General features: G+C 45.4%; 1 protein-coding gene across 3 annotated transcripts in view; it reads right to left on the bottom strand.

The window, feature by feature from the left end:
• Positions 1-1,040: 1,040 nt before the first annotated feature.
• Positions 1,041-25,712, bottom strand: part of TEDC1 (tubulin epsilon and delta complex 1) — a 70,334-nt gene continuing 45,662 nt past the window's right edge. For 2 of the 3 annotated variants that reach the window (XM_074546508.1, XM_005493598.3), the window contains exons 6-8: positions 25,194-25,280; positions 21,841-22,053; positions 1,041-2,278 (exon numbers count right to left, since the gene is read on the bottom strand). In XM_074546508.1, coding sequence (XP_074402609.1) covers positions 1,922-2,278; positions 21,841-22,053; positions 25,194-25,280 — 657 coding nt within the window. In that variant the 3' untranslated portion in view covers positions 1,041-1,921. The remainder of the gene's footprint in view (positions 2,279-21,840; positions 22,054-25,193; positions 25,281-25,712) is intronic. The other variant, XM_074546509.1, reaches the window with a different exon arrangement.

Here is a 25,712-nt window from a genome sequence, read left to right as displayed (position 1 = left end):
TTCTTACAGGTGCTGCCTGTTATCATCAGGCCTGCTCCTAATCTTTAGCGATAGAGTCCAGCTGCAACTCATTGGGGGATAAGATTACATTCTACATTACCCATACTGTGTCCTCCTACAGCTGTGGGCACTTGTGCACATCACACACACACTGAGCACTGCCTCTCTCACCCTGGGATAAAACTACTTCTCCAGGGTCAAGCAGGGGCAAGGTGCTGCCGGCTGCAGTCCCTGCTGAAGGGGCCCTTGGCTGGACAGAGGCACAGGGCACTCAGTGTGTGGTGACAAAAGGCTGACCCCAGGAAATGCCACCCCCAAGGGACTCCTGTCAGGGCACAGCAGGGTAATAGATCCTGGTATTCAGCACTGAGCCAGCCCTGAGAAGCCACAGCAGGCCATGAGCTGGAGCTGCACTTGAATCTGAGGGCTCTTGCCACGCTCAAGAATATTTGCCCACTCTTCTCTGCTGAGTATCCCAGGAGAAGGAAAGATCTTTTGAGGGCAACGTTTTAAGCCTAAATGGGATGCAGTATGAAAATTTCCTTGTATAAAAGCTAAAGGAGGATATAAAATAGTCAAAGAGAGAGAGACTGGTGCTGGCACTCTTGTTAGTTCTGGGATATACTGCTTCACTCCCATTCATTAATAATTTTCTGTGAAATCTGTCTGAATGAGCCCTCTCATGCATTAAATGTCAGCAGTCCTGGAGCCAACACCTGCCCAGAGTTGTACCAGCCTGGAACAGGTGCCCTGCACCTACAGAGATGCTTTGGAAAGCAGAGTGGTGTGCATTGGCTTTTCAAAGCCATGGAGATTCTTCCAGGAGCAGCAGCCTGGGGCCACCTGCCCCAGACATGGACCTTGCCAGTCCCACAGGGAGCTCCTGCTCCAGGACTGTGTCACTCCCAGTGCCAGCAGGAACCCTGGCTGTGACTGACAGCCTTGCACAGCACACACAAACACCCTGCTCCCACGGGCTGCTTCCCCAGACAAACCAAATCCCACTGCCCACAGCAATTCACAAATGAACAGCAGACGGGTTTCTTGAAATATTATTTATTCCTCAGAGTGTACAACTAGAACATAAAAATATTCCTTGGTGAAAGCAAAGCAAAAAGGGTAGGAAATTAAGGCCAAAGGAAAAGCATTTCACTGTTCCAAGGGAAGAAGCCTTCAGAGACAGAACCTGGAGACTCCTCAAGCTTGGAAGTTAGGGTTGTATTTCTGTACCACAGAAACTTCCTATAGCAGGCCCAGAAGTTATCCATCTCACTGTGACTCAGGAGCTGATGGAATGGTTTCTAGTTTGTTCTCTTTGAGAACCCAATTACTTCAAGTGCATCACACCAGTAAATGAAATCAGTGCAGTGCTTTATTTATTATTAGGCATTTGTTTTTCTTTATTGTGACTACATTACAGCTGCCACAAATACTCCAGGCAGCTGAATTAAAACAACACACTCTTGAATATTTCCAATCTCTAAGCCTTGGTATTTTTCATGTTCTCCAATACTTGGATTTTTCTGACTAATGAACTCTTCCAATTGCTGGGAAATATTGAATGCAATTAGTACTTCAATGCACAGCCTCAGTGTACACCATGCCTCGCAGCTGAGCACTGTAAAGAGCCCAGGGCTTGGCAGAAGAACCAGAAATCCAGAAGATAAAAGGGAGATTTATGCACACTCCCACCAAGGCCTAATGCAGGATTTAATTGGCAGGGTTAGCAATAAAGGGGCTGCAGAGAGAGCACTGGGGTTGTGGCCCCAGCACAAGTCACAAAGCAGTAACAAGTTATGATTCCCAGGCTGCAGAATTAAAAATTCCTTTTGGTCCCTCAGCTCACACTCCCCCGTGCCAGGCTGCACAATGTGTCCAAGCCACTCTATTCCTTTGCCTCTCCCAGCCCAGGTTCCTCTCTTCAGGGGGAGATACAAATCACTCCCTCCAAGCCCTCTGCAATGCCATCCAGCCTGGTCCTGCACTGCTGCTGCAGCTGCTGCAGCTCTCTCTGCAGGCTGGCCTCCCTCAGCTGCAGCTCTCTGATCACCTCTGCAGCCCTGAGAGCTGCAGCAGCCTCCTTGGACACACACTGACCAGAGGCCACTTTGCTGGCAGGCTGTTTGCTCCTCAGCACCAGCCTGCACAAACCATGCATTCTGGTTTTCTGAGGAGCACAGAGGGATGGGAGACCTCTCAGTTTCAGTTCAGTGCTTTCCTGTGCTTTTCTAGCAGTGGCAGAGAACCTCTCCTTCTGCAGCTCTTCTCTTGCTGCCACCTGTAGAGGGAAGAAAAAGAACAGGAAGGGAAGAGTGGGGTACATTTGTGTGAAAGAAATCCTCCCCCAGCAAACAACACCAAACATCACGTTTGGACTGGGATGTACCAAAAAGAGGAGCCAGCTGTGAGTGTGGCAGAGCAAAGTGGATGAAGCTGAGCTGTGCTTTCAGCCAGGCAGCAGCCTCAGGACCCAGAGCTGCCTGCAGTCACTTCTTGCACGTTCCCAGCCCAGCAGCCCCTCCAGTGATGAATTACACACAAGGTGTGTGCATGCTTCCCTCTCTCTGGGCACTGGCTGGGGTGGCTCCAGAGCAAAAAGGGAGAGCCAGCAGAGCCACCTGCATCCCTGCTGTCCCCTGAGCCACCAGGTTCTCATGACAGATCAACTGTGCTGAACAGCAGCATTATTTTGGCTTGCAAATGTTTCCTTGCACTTGGCAATGCTGAAAAGTAGGGGTGACAACTGTAAGCAAGCAATTCCTTAATCCTCAGTTCTCATTATGGGATAACAATTAGGAAAAGGAAAATAATGGAGCAGAGTCAAGCAGAGGCCAAGACCAAAATGAGTACCAGGCAGCACACTTTCACTGAAGACAAGTCCCAGTAAAATAAAAGCTTCTCTTGTGACAGCATCACAGTCTGGATTATAAAAGCAATTGTATATACTGGGATTTTTCCAAAACATTTGATTTAATGTTCTCCAACAATTTGATTTGAAGAACTTGCAAGATGGTAATTGCCTTGCCAATTTTACTCGTGGATTAAATATGAATTCAGTGACTCATCTCAAAATGCACTTGTCAGTGGGGAAACATCTGTAAAAGAGGCACCCTGCTAAGGCCTTCAGGGAAATGGCTCTTGGCCCAATGGGATTTTCTGTTTCTGCTATGGCACAAAGCTGCCAAATCAACTCAGTCAAAAAGCAGCAAAGTTTCCCCAAAGCGATGCTGCCTCTGCAACCTGCACAAATCCCAGAGCTCTCCTGAGACTTGTGCACAGTTCTGGAGTTTGTGCCTCAAAAACCACAGGGAAACAGAGAGCATAAGTCACAGGCAGGGCATCTAGTGACCCAGAGCCCAGAAAACAAACCTCAGAATATGAAACTCAAAGATGTCAAAATATTCCATTCATGGAGACAGACACACAGTTTGTTTTACTTCCTAAAAGGAAGTGGGGGGAAAAAAGTGGTAAAGATCAGACTTTGCTGACAAAGCCATAAGAAGATCAAAATTCAAGTTAAGATATTCAGCTTCAGAGTAAGACACTGTTTCCTACTGTGAGGATAATGAACCATGAAATGCTTCAGTGCAGCTCCAGGGACAAAGCCTTTGGCCAAAGCTCAGCTCAGGTCAAGCTCAGTGCTAATGATACCCCTTCCAGCCCTGAAATTGCTCTGCAACCCCTCCCCTTCCAGCCTGTGGGTGAAGCTGAACAACTCCTTGGGGTTTGAAATCTGCAGATCTGCATTAAGATATCTGTGCCTCAGACATCACGGCTCTGACAAGTTCCCTGTAAAGTCAGGGAGGTTTTGGCAGCTCTCTGAAGCACCAGAGATCAGGCAGAGCTCAAAGCAGCCCCAGCTGCAAGGACAAGGATCCTGAGGTAGTGAAGCACCTGCAGCATTTCCCCTGAGGAGCTGCAGCTGCTCAGGGTCAGAGGAGAAAAGGAATTTTATCCCCCAGATCAGGGGGAAGGTTTTATTACTGAAACAAGCTGAGAAGGGGATGGCATGCAGGGGATCAGTGTGCACTGTCTGACAGTGAAACCCTGCAGGTGTGACAGCTGCAGTCACAGCTAAATTCCTCCAGACACCAACTTCATCCCACATCTTCCTGCAGAATATCTTCAGGAGTTTTGCAGCCAAGTAATTAATCCTCTCCATAGTCTTCTGATGAGTTATTCTCACCCCTCAGCCCCGGCTTAAAGAAGATTAAGAAAATCAATCAAATCAGAAAAGGAGTAAATTTCTCTGAATTTTTACTAAGACATTAAAGGCTTTATCGATGCAGAACCATCTGTTAAAGGAGACCTCTGTTGATTAAGGCATTTGAACAGAGAATTGAAGCTGAGAGAAGTCTATCTTTGTCCTTGTCCAAGTAACCAGGGGTCCCTCTTTATCATAATCCCCAAGGAATCCCAGGGACATCTCTCGCTGTTGCCTGTAAGAATAACTGAGGTGCAATCCTCTAACACCACTTCAGAAGGAACAACACTAAAAAAATAAATTCAGTGTTATCTGGTCTCCCCACAGCCAACGAATAAATGGAAAATGATGTTTGCACAAAGTGGATTTAACACTGGAATCCAGGATGGGAAAAAATTTCCCATCAGTTACAAACAACAACATCACTCAGCAAACAGAGCCCACAAGATGTTATTTATTTTTCACATTAAACTCCAGCAGACGCACAGTAAGGCTGTATAAAAGCATTCTTAATGAAACATAGGTTTTCATACTCTCCACCAGTCAAAACTGGAGAATTTTATTATCCATTAAGCAAGGCACATGATGGAGGAGCAGCATGCTCCTCTGAGCATTGAGTGCATCCAGCTCTGACCCACAGCAGCAGCAGGGATGGGAATTACTCGGGCAAGCAGGAGCAGTTCTAAGGACAAGGACAGCAGCCCTAGAGCCAGGGAACAGAAGTGTAACAGCACTTGCACCCAAGCATCAGAAGGATGTTGCACATGCTAGCTTCTACAAAGGGGACCAGTGTTTCCTGAGATAAATTATATAAATTTAAGAGGGGAATTTTTTTAAATTATCAATATTAAATAACATAAGTTCAGCAAAGCACTATTTACTTCCTATCAGCACAATCTGGAACTGCAAAGCCAACTCCAGTTCTGTTCTTGGAAGGCTCTGCAAACATAGATACATAGATACTCTGCAAACACAGATATTCTTGCTGCAGTTTATAGACTTCAACTGCTAAAAACCTCCGAGGGTTACCTTCAAGCAATATCCTTTACTCTTCACACCCTGAATGCTTGTGAAAATACTCAATAATCTCCTCCTGTATGGTTAATTGATGCTCTTTAACAGCTTGCTGTCTCCCATTAGTCAGTACACAATGATCATTCTACTCTGCAAAACAATCTCAATAGACCACTTTGTATTAAACAAACATACTGTAAAAGATTAGGAGCCTCAGCATTTTGTGCCTGCCGGTTTCCATCCCACAGCTCTGCCTTTCAGCCTCAATCTACCAGCTGGAATTTGAATTCCCAATTAGGTGCGTGGAGCTGTCTGAAAACGGCTGCACATCCTCTCCAAATAAATACAACAACATGATAATCATCTTCTCACTTGTACAGAGCCATCCTCATCCCAAAGGGACCCGGTGCACTTGGAGAAATTCCACTGCAAACACAGAGGGAATCAGCTGATGGAGAATCAGCATCTCCACCCTGACACACATCCTGCTCTGCAGTGCCTTGGCCTCTCCCTCCCCAGCTCTTCATTTCATGGCTGCTCTTTGGCACAGGACAGTGGCCAAACTGCCCTCAGTGTCCCAGATGCTCTCCTTTAGATAACTTCAGCCTTCAAAAGGTATTAGGAACTAAAAACTAACAGGAAAACTGCAATAACTTAGATGTTCTAAACAAACTGGTGGAGTTGCAGTGCAGCATCTGGGAGCAGACTGAGCAGGGACCACAGTGACAGCCAGCCTGGGCTGTGCTCCTCAGAGCTGCCAGGCTGCTAAGGGCTGCAGTGTGCACTGGCACAGCTCCTGCTGGCATGCCCACAAGCAGGAATGTGCACAGGAATCAGCCCTGTAATCAAACAAACCTCTGCAATGTGGGCTGGAGGTGGGCACACAGCTGGTGGCACGGTGGCACCAAGGGCAGGACATGCAGCAGGTGTGGGAAGGACTGAGCACCTCCCTGGGACACCACTGCGATGCTGCCTTCACAAAGCACCCAGGCTGACCTGACTGAGCAAAATGGCCAAAGCAGAAAAGGATGGGCCAGTACAGAGCTGGAAAGGGGAACAGCCAAAGGGGAGGCATATCCAGACACCTGGCTGAGCAGGCAGCTTGGCCAATCCACCGTGCTGGATTAACTCCTGCACCAATGCACAGGAGAGGCTTTGAGCCTGCAAACACCCACACACATGATTAACTCCTCCAGCACCTCCTCAGCACAGCCTGCTCTGAAATGTCTCCTACCCAAAGGCAGCTGGCTGAATTAAAAGAACAGCCAGTACTGTCTCACCTGTTTTCAGCCCTGGGAATCCTCTGGCTTTGAATGAATCTTGTAACAATGACTTCAGCGGGCAAGTCATGGCAAAGGTAACATTGCATATTTTGAGTGAGCTGCCTCCCAGTTTCTTTGCATGTTCCACAGCTTTCAGGCCACAACAGTGTTACCCACATTCACCTCTCCTGGCCATGTCACAATGTGCCCTGTGGACAGCCCCAGCCCTCCTGCTAGTGAAGCTCTGCTTCCATCTCCTGCTTGGATGCCCCCCACACTCAGCTCACCTGATCCCTCCCAAAAGGAAACCTTCCAGCCCTCAGCTCCCTCCCATTTACCTGCATCTTTCTGGTACAGAGCTTCCCAGAGCTCTGTGTTTCATTCCACAGGGTCTGGAATGAGGCTGATCTCTCTCCCATTTTTAATAACTCACTGATAAAAAAATGCGGTAAAAATTACACACAAATTATTTGTTGTTCTGCTGAAAAGCAAGCTGAATGTGAATTTATTCAGAGAGAACGCAACCAACACGCAAGACATCCCAAAGAGATGCTGAGAGATCTGGATAACCACATCATGTTCCTTAAATCATTCCCAGTAATGGCCTAGCTGAAGTGACAATCTCCCAAATGCTGGAAGTCAACATTTCAGCTTGTTGAAACCTCACATGGCAACCTGAAAGCCTCACAGTTGCATCCTTAAAGGAAGCCACTAGACAGAGATGCAGGTTTAAAAAGCAGCAGCAAGGAAAGGTGCAAACATCCATTTCCAGGAGGAGGAGGGAGAATTATAGGAGCATTTCCATTTTTTGATTGTATTGCTGCCAGCTTCGAAGAAGGAATAGCAAACAAATGGCTGGAATTTCTTTTGAAGGGGATGATAAAGACCAGAATCATGTCATTACTTTTAAATCACAATCCCTTCACAATATTCTAGGAGTTTTGCAGAAACATCTAGAACAGTATTGTTCAGAAAAAACACACTGCACAAGCCTAGGAATGGCACATTTTCTGTCTCCTGTCCTATCTGTCCACTCCTCCTCTCACATTTCCCTTATGAACAGGGAGAAGACCCCACATGCATAGAGGATGAAATACAAATTATCCTTGCCAAGCTGCACAGATACTACAGACTGTGAAGACTGCCTTTGCCAGAAAACACAATGAGCCTCCTTTGTGCTCCCAGACACAAGGAACAAACAGAAAAATCTCAGATCTTGTCTTTGGGGGTTGAGGAGTGAAAGGAAATTAGGAAATATAAACAGACACAATATCCAAGCCACCAAGTCGTGCTCCTTTGCCATCAGGGCATAATAACCCAACATATTTCATAAGCTCTGAAAACACCAAACAGCATCTGACTTGCAGAATTTTGCATTCCTGAAGGCTGCTCATTTCCAAAGTTTATTTTAAACCCATCATGCCTAAGAAGGTCCCTGTGCCTGGGCAGCTGAAAAGGATGGAGTGAAATATTCCATGCTGGGCAATACAAGATCAATGAAGGGTCAGACACTCCCCAGCACATCACAACATCTCCAGCAATGGCTTCACCAGCCTGGAGAGCTGCCCAGGGCTCTCAGCCTCCCTGCAAACTGAGCAGATTCTCATTCAACAGACAAGAATCAATTTTAGATAAAGATCTGCAAGTGAGGAATGAAAGCAGGATAAGCATGGAGATATCACTGGGATGGAGCAGAAATCCTGACAGCTGGGCAGTGGAAACCAGGAATGGCAAATTAACACTACTTCAGGAGCTCTCCCTTTCCAGAGTGGAATCCAAATCAGCCCAGGGGCTGAGCCTTACAGGCACTTGTCTTTAATCAGTACAAACACTTTAGAAAGGATCATTATTTATACCTTGTGCTGCCCTACAGTTTAGTGGTTTTTTCCCTACCACCACCCAAGAAATGCCTTGCAGAGCTGCAATCCCAGCTGACAGTCTATCTGGGATACAGAAAACAGGATACAGAAAAAGGGATAAACAAGGATTTGCAAACTACTTTTAAGAAAGTCCTCCTTGTAAGCACTTAAAAAACAGCGCCAAGTACAAAAGAAATGAGCAAAAGGAAATAATAAGCAGAAGTAACAATAACACAGTAGGGGGAAGAGCAGAGTCCCCTCTCAGGACAGGAGAAAGAATGAACAGAAAGCAGAATGTAACCAAAAGAGCCAGAGGGATCCCACAACTCCCACCCACAAGCCCTTTGTGCTCCTGTACAAGGATTTCCTCACTGTCCCACATGCATTCTGTACCTTGCTGCACACAGAGTGGCCATGAAGGCAGCACCCAAAGGGGATGCCCAAGCACAGTTTGTCTCAAATGTCATGAGAGATAGCAGGAACTGAACATGTCAGCACTGCTTCTCTATGTACAGAACAAAAATCAATAACCCAGGAAGCCTGTGTGACCCCAAAGCCAAAAAACAAAGCTTTTCTCATAAATAAATAGAGTGAGGGCTTTAGCCTTTTTTACCACTAAAAAATAATTTGGTGGGGGCACCAGTTTCTTTTAACAAAAATGTTTGGGTTTTTTTTTAACAATGATGGTTGAGGGTATGACAAATGCTTTCCTTCCTTAGCTGCAGACAGTGACCCATTCAGGCTCAGAGGAGCAGAGAAAGGCACCATTCCAAGGGATGCTGTGAATGCATAATTGATGGAAAACCAAATCCTGCAGCTCCTACTGCTGGGAAAAGTAATAGAGCAGGGGGGACAGGACCCTGCAGAGCCCATGAAGTTCAGACTTTTGCTAAGAAGGAAAATCAGACCCCCAACTTTCAGAAAATAATCTAAAGGCATTTGCTGCTTGGATACAAAAGCCCACAAGTGAAAGCAAAAGCAATATCTGAAATCAGCTGTTCTGGAAACACTACAACACTGAGTAAGCAGGTGTTCTACTATAAAAAAACACCTTCCCCTAATTTCAAATTCATGTCTTATAGGAACTTGCCCAAATGTAATTCCAAGCCTGTAAGGAAGTTACAGAGTTAGTACTGCAGCTCTATAAACCTTGTCTCATTGAATCAAGCTTCTCTGCTGTCAGCTTTCAAGGGTTTTAATTTTCAGCTGCAATTTCTACACATTCAAGACTAACCAGTTTAAAAAGCTAGAAACCATCGCTTTCTATTTTAATAGCTGAAGACTTCCCACACTGTCCTGCCTAAATGAGGTTTCTTTCTTCTCGTGAGAGCATTGATTGTACACAAAGAGACTTTAAATAGCCCATTTAATGCCAGTTTTCATGCACTAGAGGATTAAAGTCATAATAAAGTGTTTGAATAGTCTAATCTATCACCAAGCACAGGCTCCAGTCTCTCACCTGGTAATTTCTGCAATGTTCTGCTACATTTTGGTAAACTAGAAACGTATAGCTTTGGGTTTCTAAACACAGACTCCAGCAGATTAAAATACTGCCCTATCCCTGCACTACCCCAGCAGTGAAATGCAGTTATGGTTCAAAACACACCCCTTTCCAGCAAGCTCCACCTCAGCCACTGGCTCTGCTCATACCATGCTCCATCCAAAGTCTAACCCCCTCAAAATTCCACTTCTGCCCAGGAATTTGCAGAACGCGGTCCAGCTATGAACTTTGCCTTGGTTGAATTACACTTTTCTCACTTCTAAAGAAGCCAGACCAAATTCATTCATTTACTGACCTTCCATTAATCCTTTCCAACCTTTCAGCCATTTCCCAGCTGTGCTGGTGGTGTTCACATTTCATTAAACTCTGAATTGTGATCTCTATCTTATCTGTCCTTCAGTGACCAGTGGCAGATAGAACACTTAGCTGCCAATAACCTAACAACTTTTCCATGACCCATTACCCTCTATTTCCAAAGGCCATAAAATGGAAAGGTTTGCATGTAACCAAAATCAAACTGACCTGAGGTGCAGGAATTGGTACTTCGTTCTAAATCCAACCCCAGCAACAGGAAGAAACTGAAATTATGTCTTTTGGCTAATAATTACAGCAGCTAAAGCAAAACCCCACCTTAATATAATCACTAATTTTTAACATTGTTCTTAGTTCAGCATGAGGAAAAATCTCAGTCCTTTGGAACTGGTGGTGAATAAATGAAAGGGGTGATCCCAAAGTAACATTAACAGGGGCATTATTTGTCCCATAAACTATGAAGATATTTTAGAAGGGCTGTAAAGCTGAGCTATAGCAACTGACAGAAGATGTAATTATACAAGCAGCTGCATTCCAAATTTTGCTGGGATCTGCAATTTCCTGCAATTAGGAGGAATCTGGAATGTATGCATCTCCAATCTTATGCATTTTGAAGCAAGACATTCACCATCAGAATGCTGGCTCCTGGTGCACCTATTGTCATTCCAAACATGGGAATACCAGGGAGAAGCTGGTTACCTATCTTACCTAGGAACAGATCTGATAACTAAAAATACAATTTTAATACTCAGAACACCCTTAGCTGCATCTGAGGAGCTGGCACTGCTGCTCCCTGCTTCAATTAAACATCACATACTGCAGAGCACTTCCAAAGCCTTCAGATCCACACTGTTCTCTCCAAAGGCAAGGTGGTAAGGAAGCCCAGCAATGGGAAGCTAGATGCTAATTAAATCATTTGACTCAGATAATTTCATAACAAGGAGTGACCTGATCTCGTCAGGATGGGTAACAGATTTTTCTCGGGGTTTGCTTGGCTTGTTCTGGGAGCTTTTCACTTTGGTTTTTCTTTAAGATAAACCAGTGGCTCTAAACTCAAGTCTCTAAACTGGAGTCAGAAAAGTTAATTTAGCTTAAGGTAAAGGATCCAGGATTAAGGAAAGACAACAACATTAATATTTTTCAGGGTCTTTACCAGAATGCCCCCTCAAATATCAACACAAGGCGCACAGCTGATAAAAGCCCTGCCTGTGTGCTCAGCCTGCAAAGAGCTGCAGCACAGGATTCCCATGAATCCTGTGGGAGCAGCTGAGCTCTGTGAGAGCTCTGTGAGAGCTCTGTGAGCCCATGTGGCACAGCTGCCCCAGCTCCCACCTGCTCTGGATCTGCAGAGAGCCCTGGGAGGGATCCCTGGGGCCAGAGATCAGCCAAGCTGAGAGCCCCATACACCCATCCCACAGAGCCACAGAAAGGTGTCCTGCCTCAGGGGAGACCTCCTCACTCTCCAAAACTCCCCAAAAGGAGGTGGTGCCAGGTGGGGATCAGCCTCTTCTCCCAGGGAAGAAGCAATAGACAAAAGAAAATGGCCTCAAGCTGTGCCAGGGGAGGTCTAGGTTGGGTATCAGGAAAAATTTCTTCACTAAAAAGGTTGGCAAATGCTGGAACAGGCTGCCCAGGGAAATGGCTGAGTCACCATCCCCAAGGAATTTAAAGAGACATGTAGATGTGGCACTAAGTGACATAGTTTAGCGTTGGATTTGTCAGTGCTGGCTTTGACTCCATGATCTTGGCAGTTTTTTCCAATCGAAATGATTCTGTAATTCCATGATTCTATTCCATAATATTTTCTGTACTTTCAGTTTCTGATTTTTTGGCATATGTACTTTGCTTCCCAGTGGTTAACTTTTGAGGACAGCAACTGAAAACAAAGGAAAAAACCAAACAGGAGTCAAAAATGTAATTATATTACTGCAGCAGCTCTGCAGATCCAGACAAGGACAGGTCTTAAAATAATAAATGATCTTCAAAGAAATTTCTGTGCCACCTCTGCTCACCTGAAGAGGATGCCAGCACAAAGAGAGCAGACACAAAAGTTCAGCAAGAGCATCCAAGCTGAGCAGAATCCCTGTGCCCTGGAGGCAGGAGCTCACCTAAAGCTGCTTCCCAAGCTGGGCATGCCTGTCACTGGGACAGCCCCAAGCAGCATCAGCAAACCTGCACACTTCTCACCAGCCACTGCCAGGAGACACAGTCCAGGCTTGTGAAAGTCCCATGTCCCACACAATTCTGAATGCACACCACAGGAAATAAGAGAAAAAACAAAAAAAAACCACCCAAAAAAACAACTATTTTCTTCTTCAAATTAGAAATCTCGAGCAATTTACAGTAATTTAAAAAGTTCCATTCTACCATTCCAGCCTTTCAAAATGCATTTCTTTTTAACTACAGTTTTATCTCTAGACTTTCCCAAACTCTTGAATTCCATTAGAAGATCACAGAAATTAAAGGAGGAATAGGCACATACTTAAAATATATGATATGAAAACCAGAATATGTCAGTGTAAGTAATTTAGACACTTGCAAAAAGGCTGCTGTGCTACTCTGAAAAAGACCCTGACAACTACAAATTACAAAGGAAGGCAACAGACAAGGATTGCTTTGGATAATAAATTGCTCACTTACTTTTCAATTTGTTCTACCAAACTTTTATCTTGGGCAGCAGAGACAAACACTGATGATAGATCATCTCAGATCCAAGTGGCCTGCAGAGGCTTGGAGGGTCCCACTTTGCTTTTAGAACACTTTTATCACTGCACAGCATGGAAGTAGCCACTTCAGAAAGAGTGCTGCTTGTGCCCTGCACTTGTCTGAATCATCCTGCTTTGATAGAACAGGATGTGAAACTTGAAATCCAAGCAATGGGGTCCTTGTAAGGACAGCCAACAAAAGCAATGTTCCTACAAAGCACTCCTAAAATACCCAGATGAGAGGAAGGTATTACCACCTAGTCATACAAATTTTCAGAAGAGGGTTTTTCTTACCCAAGAATTACAAACAAAAACAAAGCCCAAAAAAAACACCATGACTTATAGGGAATTTGTTCACCCCCAAACTGGTTTTGTTCCCAGTTAGAAAATACACCCTTGTCCCTTCCAGGGGCACTGCAGAACCTCCCCCAGCAGCCAGGCCTGCAGCTCCTATCCCAACTTTTGGGATCCAGAGCAGTAAAGGTCATTCCAGCAGCACAGCCTACCCACAGCCATGGCACGAGGAAAGGGAACTTTAGCTCCCAGGTGGAGATTTCCTACAGAAAACACTTCCGGAGGTTCGGTGCATGTTTTCTAAAGCCACTGCTCTCACAGTGCATCCACAGGGTCTGTTCCCTGCCAGTCTGAGGGTGAGCAGCAGCTGCAGGTGGATGTGAGGCTGCCTGGATGGCCCCTGGGACTCCCACAGCAGCCAAAGGCCAGGTCCTACAGCCAGCCTGCAAAGGGAGACAAGCAAACAGCTCTCAGGGCTGAGAGAGCCACTAAATTGCAGGGAAATGGTGAGCTTGGAGCTCAGAAGAGTACTAAGGCTTTATTTAGATGCATTTCTGGCTGGAGAGAAGATATGTGACAACACTAAATTACAGATGTACTTTTATGTCAGCTCTTCTACAAGCACAAGGGACAAAGATACAAACAAGGTGGATACTTTCTTCTCTTATGATCAAGTACCCTTGATTTCAGGCAGGCAACTGAGAGAACAAGGCCAAGGTTTCAAGAACAACGGAAACAGAGGTAAGCTTTGAATGCCTGGATGCAAAGAATCCTTCTAAAAGCACCTCTGTGAGCTCACCAAAAACAAAACCCCAAAACCAACCCCAGCAGTGCTGCGAGGCACTCAGTGACCCCCAGGTGCTGCTGGCAGAGGGGAGCCCATCCCCACAGCCTGCCTGGAGCTGCAAAGGCAGCCTGGGGCCTCCTGCAAGTCCCTGTCCCCAAACCCACCCTAAAGGGGCAGCGAAACACCCTGACAGAGCTCCAGGTGGAGCTGGCTGCAATGAGCCCCTGCCTGGGGTTTAACCCAGCCTCTGCCAGCCAGAATTAGCTGTGACCCCCAGGTGCTGCCCTTGTGTGCTCTTGTGGCTCTTTTGTGCAAGACAAAATCCAGTAACTCTGTGGTTTCTGGTGCCTCAAATCCCACCCATCAGCATTGAAGCTTTTCAAAAAATAGCAGTGCTGGGAGCTGTGCTTCCATGTCTTGTGCATCTGAGTCCTGCAGACATTCCGAGTCTTCATCCTTGTTTTATTGTGTGCTTTAGCTGTGGGAGCCTAAGTGCTATACTTATTTCTTAAAAATGCACTAAAACATTTACAGTGGCTACAAAACAGTGGCTTCTCTCATTGCAATGGGGTTTTTTACACTGTATCATTAAATAAAGCTCATCTGAAATTTACTGGAGTATAATTCTCCAGCTGCATTTATTACATGTTTCATTGCCTTGGTCAGTAGCCAACATCTTCGTAAATAATGCAAGTAAAATATTAACCCTGGTTATTTATTATACTTTAACTGATCCTGTCACCTGAGCAAACATTCTGCATTTTGGCAAGGAAGGGAAAGCTTTTGGGAAGCAAGAAAAACTTTCACCCACTTTGCTTCCTTCAAACCCCCGAGTTCTGCACACAGACCAGGAGACAGCACTCGAGTTTTCCATGAGCCCCTCCTCCCCAAGGAGTTGCAGTCTTTTAGCCTACATAAGCCCCATGAAAAATGTCAGGCTAGGTAATTTATTTCCAGTTATGGTTTTTGTGTGTGTTTGAAATCAGTTTGCTGATTTAGCCACTGGTACACAGAGTGCCTCTGTGGCTCACACTCAGAGCTTGTCACTCTCTCAGCAATCTGCACAAAAAGTTGCATCTGCAAATGAAGAATAAACACTTCTCTTTCCAACCCTTGGTATGCTGCAAGCTCAACGTTGACTATTCAAGCCTGGCAAGCAAGAGTCCTTCAAACAATCTTCCAGCTCTGCTTCTGTACAGTAACTTTTCACATGCAGCCCAGCCCTAAACCAGGCCAATTGGGACCTCAGGTCTAGAGCAGATTTTAGATCCTGCTGTCAAAAGGAGAACCAGTGCACAGGTGTGATTCCCTTTCTCCTTCCATCAGGAGAGAGAGCACTCTGCCTTCCACCTGGATCTCTGCAGGCACCTAGCACAGACAAGCAGCCTCGGATCTCCTGCCAGGAATATTGATGAGTGAGAAACAAACTAATGCAAGGAAATCCAAGAGCAAAGAGCAAATGTAAAGATCAGTATTTACTCCCTACTGTTTACAGCAGCTTTCATGTTTTCTAATGGCCAAATCTGCCAGAGCCACAGCAATTCCACCAGCAGCAGATTTAATCCTACATTTAACTAAGAGCTGCACATAAGAGCCAGCAGACTTGTCCCTCGCTGCCCTCCCCCTGTCTGTGCCCCCAGTGCTGCCTTTGATGGATGTTTGGGCTGATCTCTGTGGGTTCCCCCCTGCCCAGGCATCTGGGCCCAGCCAACCATGCCCTTCCAAAAGCTGCTCTTGTGGTCTTGCTACTTCTTCAATTCCTTCTCGCATGAGGAGCTCCACTGACAGCTGCTCAGGGCTCCAGATGGAGCTTCGCAAATACAAAGTGGAGCGCAGAAACGTTCTGGGAGCAGGAAAGGGAATGTGCTGACTGAGGAAATCCACCAGCACTGAGCCATTCCCCAGCACTCCTCCACTTCCTGCACCCCAGACAGCATGGATAATTAACTGCTCACGACACTAACATCTTCATATTAGCAAAAAGCCCAGGGAAGAACCAGAATCAACAGCAGCAACAGCAAAGATGAAATGGGAACAGCCTGCTCACAGAAAAATAACAGAAAAAAACCCCACACCAAAAAAAGGTAGTTTTGACAAGCCTCAGAGAGTTCTTCAGCGAGAGCTCAGCTGTAGATTTGCCACAAATCCCTGGTTTAAGGCAGGGGAAACACAACCCAGCCCTGCAGCAGTGCAGGAAGGAACTCAGGCCAGGGAGCCGGCCCAGGTGCCCCTCACCATTCCCATGCTGCAAACAGCAGCAAGATTTATCTTCTCCCAGCAGTGGCTACTAGGGACCCACAGCTCCTCACCCCCCTCTCCAATCATTATGAGACATAAAGAAAAACTTTGGAAGTGCATTTTTCTGAGTGGATAAAATTCAACTCAATCTTGATAAGAGAAACAAAAAACCCCCAACCACAAAGAGAAGATCAGGTTCCAGCATCAGCTTCTGGAGCTGCTTCCCTACTCTAAATATTGAAGCTTTAAATCAAAATAAATCAAAAACCATTTAGTCTTTTATAAATGTAAGAACCTTAGAAGAAAGGTCTCTCCTTTGCAGACTCTACAAGGTCTCTGGCAGTGTGCTGTGATGAGCTGGCAATGGCAAAACATTTATGTGAACCACAGAACTCCTGGGATGGAGTGAAAGTGCCTCTGTGTTTCACCTGACTGGGTGCCCCAGGCCATTCCTGCCACCCCTGCATCCCACCCTGTTCCCAGGAAGATAAAACAGAATATCCCTGTCCTGTCCAGCCCCTCCCCAGCCCACTGAGAATTCAAAGGGAAGCCCTGCATCCTCCCATCCCTACCCAGGACACAGCTGCTAGGGTTTGGGAAGGCTGGAGATGACTGAATGGAGGGGAGGAGATGGATCAGGAGAAAAATAGAGAGACAAAATGTAGGTTCCAGTGGGCTCCCACTGTGATTATGGAGGTCTGGTCCAGGTCAGGGACTGCAGTCTCACCTGGCTGCTCAGACACACCACCAGCCAAGCAAGAACAGCCACCAGAACTTCTGGGTGGAATTCTGCTGTGGAAGGAGCCTGTTCTAGCTCAGATTAATGGCTCCAAGTCCTCCTGCTCTGTGCTTCAGAGATGTATGCATGAGCAAGCTCCATCCCACCATCTCAAAGGAGTCTGCCTTGCTTTTAAATGCAGCAGAACACAGAGGCTCCCAGGATACAATATCCCAAGTCTCAGCAAAAGCTGGGAATGGTACCAGCATTTATGTGACAAAAACTGAAAGAATTACCACTTGGAGTCAACCACTCTGCATTTCAGCTTGTGGATGCCAAATGTTTTAACACAGGCTGAAATCCAATCCTCCCCTCTAATAGAGGAGCAGGTAACAGAATATTCAGAAAGGAAAAAGCAAACAAACAAGTTCTCTTCTGGGATTAGGAGATTTCATCTCTTAGAGTTAAGTTGGTTTCTGAGAGAAGAAATGTTCTTAAAGCTTAACCATTTCCCTCCCCTTTTTGTTCATTTCCAGATCCCCAAAATGTCACCAAATAAATGATTATTTGCCCAGTACTGCACAGAAAAGAGCAAAGCTAACAGAAACAAAGCCCCATATTCAGATCACACCTCTGTCATATGCCTTTTCTCCTCCAAGGCACTCAACACTGCTGCCTAGAGATGGGTATCAGTTAAAATGTCCTATTAATCAGGGTTTCACAAATCACCCAAATCCCATGGCAGCATTCAAATGTCTTCTAGTGAATGTCCCTGAAAGGTTAAATCATTTCAGGGTCATTCCAAGCACATAACCACAGAAACAGCTGGGGGTAGGCAGAAACAAACAAAAGAAAACAAGAAAATGAAGAATGAAACAAAATAAAAGAAGCAAAGTAATTTTCTTAATTTTAAGAGGCATAAGATTGATAGTTTTAACTACCAGAAACACAGTGTGCAAGTGATCAAACTTCCAACAAATAGATTCATTCCCCCTGAAACCACATCCTGAATCATAAATTACATTCAGTGGTGCAAACCAGGCATCATGGCACAGCAATGACTTTAACCCATCTGAAATACCTCTGCACAGTCCAAAATAAATAGATTAATCAGCTGCAGGCTTTCCTAAATGAAAGGCACTTCAACAGCTTTTGAAGCCCAAACCACAGTCTTGGAGCAGGTGGAGTAATTTTCTCTAGGTTCACTCACATGAAAACCAAGGAGCATCAGAAGAACATAAAATGCTTCCTCCTGCTCCATTGTGATGCACTCTGCATTCTCTCCTCTTCTTATGCAAGGAGCCCAGTAAGTTTCCTCAGAGGAACCCTTTCACAGCTCGGGTCATCACTGCATCCCTTCCCTGCTCCTTTCCAGCTCAAACACCTTTTATTTTAATTTATGAATGGGACCACCACCACATCACATTCCAGAAAGAGAGGGGAATGTTTCAAGTTTTGCTTTTTTCCTGCTTCCCTAACAGTTTTAGCATCCAGTTTAGTGTTTCTGACCACTGACCTTTCCACAGAGCTCGCTCACGTGCCGTGACAATCCAAAGAAACACGTGTAAAATTACGATGCTTCCTTCAGATGTCTTAGCCTGGCTTTATCTCCATGCAGTTTTTCTGATGTTTTACCACTTCCCTACTCGGCACAAGGACCCTCAATAATCCTTTGCTGCTGCTTCTACGGATTCAGCCCCACAGTCCACATGGAACTTCTTTGCCTCAGCTAGCTAAACTAACTAAAGCAAAGGACAGCTCTGTCCTGCTGTCTGTCCATCCACAGACACCAGAGTCCAGGAGCAGAAATGCAGAGAAGTGAGTGCAGTGTCTGAAAACAAACTGCTGCTTCTTCACTCTTGGAACAAGTCTTCAACCTGTTCACTCTCTGGAACAAGTCTTAAAGGTGCAAAACTTATTATTCAGCATAAAGAGAAGAGATGATTGGGGATAAAAGAATCATATAGTCAACCCAGGACACCGGGCCTGCATCAAATGCCATTTGCAAATGGCACCAATGCAGCCACTCCTGCCCACATGCTCACCGGTCCCTGCAGAGAGTTCCAGGAGATCCCAGCCATCATTCCTCCCTCAGGAACTCAGCAGATCCCAGCCACCATTCCTCCCTCAGGAACTCAGCAGATCCCAGCCATCATTCCCTCCCTCAGGAACTCAGCAGATCCCAGCCACCATTCCTCCCTGCAGGAACTCAGCAGATCCCAGCCATCATTCCCCTCTGCAGGAATTCAGCACATCCCAGCCATCATTCCTCCCCTCAGGAACTCAGCACATCCCAGCCACCATTCCTCCCCTCAGGAACTCAGCAGATCCCAGCCATCATTCCCCTCCTACAGGAACTCAGCAGATCCCAGCCATCATTCCTCCCTACAGGAACTCAGCAGATCCCAGCCATCATTCCCCTCCTACAGGAACTCAGCAGATCCCAGCCACCATTCCTCCCTACAGGAACTCAGCAGATCCCAGCCATCATTCCTCCCTACAGGAACTCAGCAGATCCCAGCCATCATTCCTCCCTGCAGGAACTGAGCTGTCTCTCCCCTTGCCCATCACATTTCAGCACTCAATTCTGCTGCTCAGAACAGTTCTTACTCAGTGCCCTGGCACAGGCATCAGGCCTACTGGCAACAACAGACACAAACACTCTGTGCATTATCAGGTTCTCTGTCAAGTACAAGGTAGTGGACATAAGAGCTCTAATAAACTGTGCTGGCCCTCAGCTGGGCATGCCTGTAGGAGCCAAGATAATTTCCAGATGTCTCAGTACTGCAAGATACAAAGTGAGTGATAATGGCTTCAGCTACTGCTGTGCCTTCTCTTTGTTTGATTAAAAAATAATATAGAAGGAAAGATTTGATAAGCTTATTTCTCCAGGGAAAAGAAGGGGTCAGAAACACGCACTTGATAGAGGAGCCTGCATTCAGCAAGCATACTGGCTGTTGGAAAAAAGGACAGACCACAGGAACAAAGCATCACAAAAGCAGCAGCACTATGCAAAGCAAGGCTTGATATAAAGTGGATTGATGGAGAGTCATCTGACCCCAAGCATTCCAAAAAATGCTGTCATGTAGAATTACAAAACAATTCTGTTTCGGGGCATATGCAGAAGAGAAGGCATTTGTGGTAAACCAGCCTTTTAACAACACACTTAAGATGCACTCCATTTATCACAGTCACAAACTCATATGACATCCAGAGAATCTCAGAAACACTGGAACGAGACCAACCGTTATTCAAATCCAATCAGTACATCTATTTCAAAGAAGAAATCATCAGTTAAATCTTTCTGGACTGAAAACCTGAATTTAATTATTAAAAAAAAAAAAAAACAAAAATCAGTGTGATGTTATGTAACACCTAACATCATATATATTGTAACATATAAGAAAAGTCAGAGCATATCTTGCTTTAGAAATCATGCACTGGAAATTTTATTTTTAGAATTCGAGGTCTGAGTGGTCCCACAACAGTCATGTCCATTTTGCCCAGGAACAAGCAAATCTGATGATTCTAGAGATCTGCCTAGTCCAGTATCCCATCACTGACAGTGAGTGACAGCAAGTGCCCAGAGAAGGCTCTGAGACAAATGTAAATACATGGATATGCTTCCTCAGGATATTCCCCCAGCCTGCAATGATTTGTTCTCCCACTAACTCATAAGGTTGCCATTTGTATCTGCATATTTTATAGTCTTTGATGGATTCAACTCCCAAGAACATGTACAGCAGATTTCAAACCCATGTACAATGCTTATACCCACAGTGCCCTGTGGGAAGAAGTTTTGTACTCTGTGTGAAGCAGCAGCTCCTGGTGCCCTCCCTGTCCCATTGATCCTAATTAGCTCCTTATGCTTAAGGTGGAAGAGAGCAATTAGCTCTGCACACACTTTCCCCACTCCAGCCATCTTTTGAACTCTTGGGCAGATACTTTTTGATCTGACAACCTGCCATTTTCCATTGTGCCAGCTGATCTGCAATCCTGTCTACCAACACCCCAATCTAAAACCACACACTCCCCTCTGTCCTGAAAAGAAAAAAAATCAAATACTCTGGGCTAAAAAAACCCTCTCCTGAGTTAAGACAGACACAAAGTGGTGATACAGCAATTTTATTACTGCTCTGTCATCCCAATCGTTTCTTTCACTTTTTCTCCACCCACAGGTATTGTGGATTCTCTGGCAGCCTTCTCTCCCCTTGCTGCCTGGAAAGAATCACTAGTTTTTTATGCCTGCATCTTCATTGTTCTCCTTGTGCCAGGATGTTGGTACTCAGATTCACCTTCCACATCTACATTACCTAAACCTCCTTTATTTGTGCCCCACCAGTACTCTGGGTGCTTCCCAGTGTCTCCCCATCCTTGTACAGCAAATACCAGGCACCCTTCCTTCATATCACCTGCTTTCCTCCACAGCCAGCCTCCCACAGCCAGGCTGTTCTGCCATCAAATCTTGGGCTCAGTCTCTTCCCTCACTTCACAGGTTTCAAATTCCTCTTCTTCCTTCCCCATCAGACATTTCAGAGACTCCTAATTCAATGAAAGACGACAAGCTCTGGCCTCTTTCCCTGTAAATACTTCATTTTCTCACTGAGACCATCAGCACTGCTTTCAGCCTGCTGCATCCATACCCTCTGGGGGCTGCCATGACTCCTCCTCTTTTCTTTCTCTTCTCTCCTCTGCAGTGCCTATGCTTTGAAGCCTGCCCTTCCAGGAGAACACTGGTTTTGTTTGTCCTCTCTTTGTGTTTGTAGGATCACTGGGCAGGCTGTGGGCACAAAGCCCCAGGGAGCTGCAGCCCTGGCACTGTGACTGCAGCAAGGGTGGCACAGAGCAGCCACAGGGACCTGTCCTGGACAGGCCATGGACAGAGAGCTGCAAAGTGCAGGATCCCAAACACCTGCAGTGGTGATAAACAGCACCCCAGCCCTTACCTTCTCCCACCAGGCAGCCTTTCTCTGAGCCACGAGCTGATGCAGCTGCTCCTGCAGAGCCAGCAGGTCCCTGGATAACCTGTCCATTTGCCCAGCCAGCCTGGCAGCCCAGGGGCAGCAGGAGGTCACCTCTGGCAGCCTTCTTTTCTCCACATCAGCATCCTGGGACACACACATATTTCCCTCCTCAGCCATATCATCCAACACAGTTTCCTAAACAAAAAAACAATAAAAGTTACTTTTCAGCAGGAGCTAAAATGGTTCCCCCCATCCTTGTGGTAATTCTTAGCTAGGAATTCACTGCTGCCATCTCAATCTACAGTTGCTCCACAATTTCAGAGTTATTTTAAGAGAGAACCCCCTCAGTTCACTATAACATATTTCCAAGTTAACAGAAAACTTTATGTTGCTAACCTAGCTTATTTTAGAAAGCACTGCACAGTCAGCTACTCTGCACTGCACTAAAGCATAAAGTAACACTCCTGAGATGGAGGTGATCAGCACTGCAGCAGCTCTAGACATGCCCTTCCTCTCAAATTCTGAGCTTGGATGCACTCCTAGGGCTTTTGGTATGTAACAAAGTGATGAGCAGGGAGGTACATGCTCACACTGTTCAGGACAACCCCCATTCTAACACCCACAGGGTCACTTGTGCCCATAGAAAACTCCACAAGCTGAGAAACACCCAGGGATCCCTGCTCCAGACTGGTCAGGAGCTGACAGCTCTGCCTGACCATGACCATCGAGCTGGTTTGATAATTAACTGTGCAATTGCCTTCCAAGGTAGCAACTGCTATTTCAAATACTCAAGGGGGAAAAAAAAACACAGAAAAACCCAAAAGCATTTAAACAAAACATTCAGAGCCCATCTATACACTCTGGTGCACAGACTGTGCAGAAACACACATTTTTCAAGCCTGAATAGCACAGCATAACTAAAGGACATAGGCCTCACTCACAGAATATTAAATATTTATTTCCATGCTGTTATCAAGAAGACATTCAATAGGAGAGGTCATAATCTCTTTTAAGGACATAATTTGCATCCAAAATTATCTTTAGCAACTGAAGGGGTAATTTAGAAACACTGGCAGGAAATTCAGCAGTTGAGCAGCGTGGTCTGTGCACCAGCAAGGAAAAGCCAAGTGCATCATTAGAGCACAGCAGCAGCACTGCTGGAGGAGATGTCAGAGAGCCAAAGCCACCAATGTCACCCTGCTCAAGTCAAGCACCGTGTCACAAACCATAAGCACAAGTCCCAGGGAGAGAAGAGTGCTGACTGTAATGCTGACATACAGGTGAGGCACTTGAAGTTAAACACAGACAAACAGGAGGGGAAGTCCCAGATGAGAGCAGCAACAAACATCAAAAGCTGGAATGTATGGCCTACAAGGACACATAAAGACATCAAAATTTCAGCTTAGCCTAGAAACAGGGACTGGGAAGGCAGTGACATGCTAACAACCTTCACTTATATAAAAGATTGCTATAAAGAGGATGGGAAATTTTATTTTTTTCTCCTCTTTCTCTCTTTTCTCAGAAGGTAGGTTAAAAACTGGCTTAATTCAGAGCAAGAGATTCTTAGACTCATGCAAGAAAAAGCTTCATAAGACAGCTAAGAATGGCACAGGACACCCTGCAGAAGCTCCTTTCTGGGCAAGCACTGGTGCTGGGAATTGGCACAAAGCAGCACCATGGCCCAGCTCCTGAGAACACAGACATGGCAGGGACATGGACAGGATAACAAACTGCAAAGAGAGAAAGCAAAGGCCTTTGGGGTTTGGGGTTCTTCTGTTTATGCCTTATTTTGTGTCAGAATGTAAATGACAGAATTGTAAAGTAACATTAACATTCAGACAATGCTCTCAGGCACGTGGTGGGATTTTTGGGCTGTCTTGTGCAGGGCCAGGAGTTGGACTCGGTGGATTCCTTCCAGCTGAGGATATTCTGTGATTACTGCAGTTCATGCCATGCTCTGTGCAAGAACCACCCCATCCATCAGATCAGCAAAGCAAAACACAAGTTTGGTACAAAGAGAAAACTACTGTCTTTTCTAGGCACACCTCATCCCCATACATCCCACTGCACACAGGAACAACCACCATCAGCACAGAAACAAAAGAAAAAGGCAAATTCACCATCCAGCACACTGAGTAGCTTAAAAAGATGCTGCTGGTCAGTTTTCAAGTATTTCTTTAGAACTTAACTCCAAGAATCAGGCTAACACTCTTCAACACGTCAAAGGCAAATGTTTTGGTGGATACACAGAAATAATTGCAGTTATATTTTCCCCCTGGGAGCCAGGCCTGTGTTAATGTTGATGCTTTCCAAAAAACCCTAAGATGGTAAACATGTAAAGCAAAAACCATTAGAGAACTAATGGAAATTGGAAGTACTCTTCCAGACAGGTGAGGCAATTTCACACTGCCCTTTGCCCTGCTTTTAATGTAGAAAAAGGCACATGGGCAATTAGCAGTCAGCTCAACTGATTCTCAAAATTCTGTAAGCTCATAGAGCTAATGTGGTGTGCTAAAGAATTATTTCAGCAACACTGAATGGGCAAAAGTGGTAGAGAGAAGTGAGATGGATGGCATCGTTTGCACTCACTTGAGAAATCCTAAGATGCACAGAGAAAGGGTTATTGATTTTCTTATGATCATTCAACACAGTTCAAGGGGAAATCAGCAATGTCAACACACTATTTGGCTGGGGAAAAATGAAGTTGTTTTCAATATCAGCTGCCAGCAAATTTAGTTGTTCTCAAGACTGCAATAAAGCTTAGAGGCCCTCTTCTGAAAAGCCATTTAATTTTACAAAAATGTGCAACAGCTATGTTTAAAAACTATTAAAAAACGTGAAGATCAGACCTTTTCATTTGTGTTGACTATATGAAATTCTGCCATTCTGCCCTGCAATTCCTCAGCTTAGCTGAGTGAGTCCCATTGAAGAAAACAGGAATGAAAGAGAACTGTGGAGTTTACTTCCTCAGGTCCTGACTGGAGGTCAGGATCTGCCACAGTGACAAGCTGACCCTCCCAGATGTCCCAAGCCCAGGCTGTCCCCTGATAACAGTGCAAGGGGTAAAACAGAACTATAAATCTATAAAACTTTTCTGAACATATACACATGATATCTGTCTGTTAATTGTGAGAGTCAATCAGTACATTACTCATCTATCCCAGAACTATGAAAACATTCCTTACTTTACCAAGGCTTTTTTTTCCTTTCTCTCAAGTGCTGTTTAACAGATGGTTTGCAACATTTAATTTTGTGAGACTTAAGGGCCTTTGGGAGTAGCCAGCTATGGTAAAGTCAAGAAAGATGCACCCCTCAAAATCAGTTTGATTTGTTACCATCCACTGCCAGTAAACTGGTTCCAGTTGCTTCCATTCCAGAAAGGCTTCCAGCTGCGTGGTCTCAGACTCCAGGAGCTGCAACAGCTACAGGAGAGGAGACAAAAAGAGAGGAAATCAGGTAACCTTGGCCTCTTGAGAACTGCATGAAATGTGTGCTTAGCCTGAAAAAGATAGAAAAAGAGTGTGGGTGGTACATGGGACAACACTGGGTGGTTTTACAAGAACATTTTAAAAACAGATGGGGAAAGGTGAAGTCAAACACTGCTCCCAGTAGCACTGATGTATCCCTCACCCCAAATGTACCAACTTCATCAGCCTTTCCACACATAAATGTGAATTTCCTATTGTTTTGAGGGAACAAAGAGACACAGTTCTGATAGACATGCTTAGTGAATGACCAGCTTCAAACCTTCTACGCTTCTTGACCACCAAAATAAGCTGTTTCTCCAAAAGTATTTTTCCCTGTCCATCCCGTCACTCTGAAACTGCATGGAAAAACTCCCTGTAAAATGTTAT

Source organism: Zonotrichia albicollis, chromosome 8 (genome assembly GCF_047830755.1).
Source record: "Zonotrichia albicollis isolate bZonAlb1 chromosome 8, bZonAlb1.hap1, whole genome shotgun sequence".
Taxonomy (NCBI): domain Eukaryota; kingdom Metazoa; phylum Chordata; class Aves; order Passeriformes; family Passerellidae; genus Zonotrichia; species Zonotrichia albicollis.
Note: the sequence above shows the minus strand (reverse complement) of the source record. Positions and strands in the feature narration are given on the sequence as shown.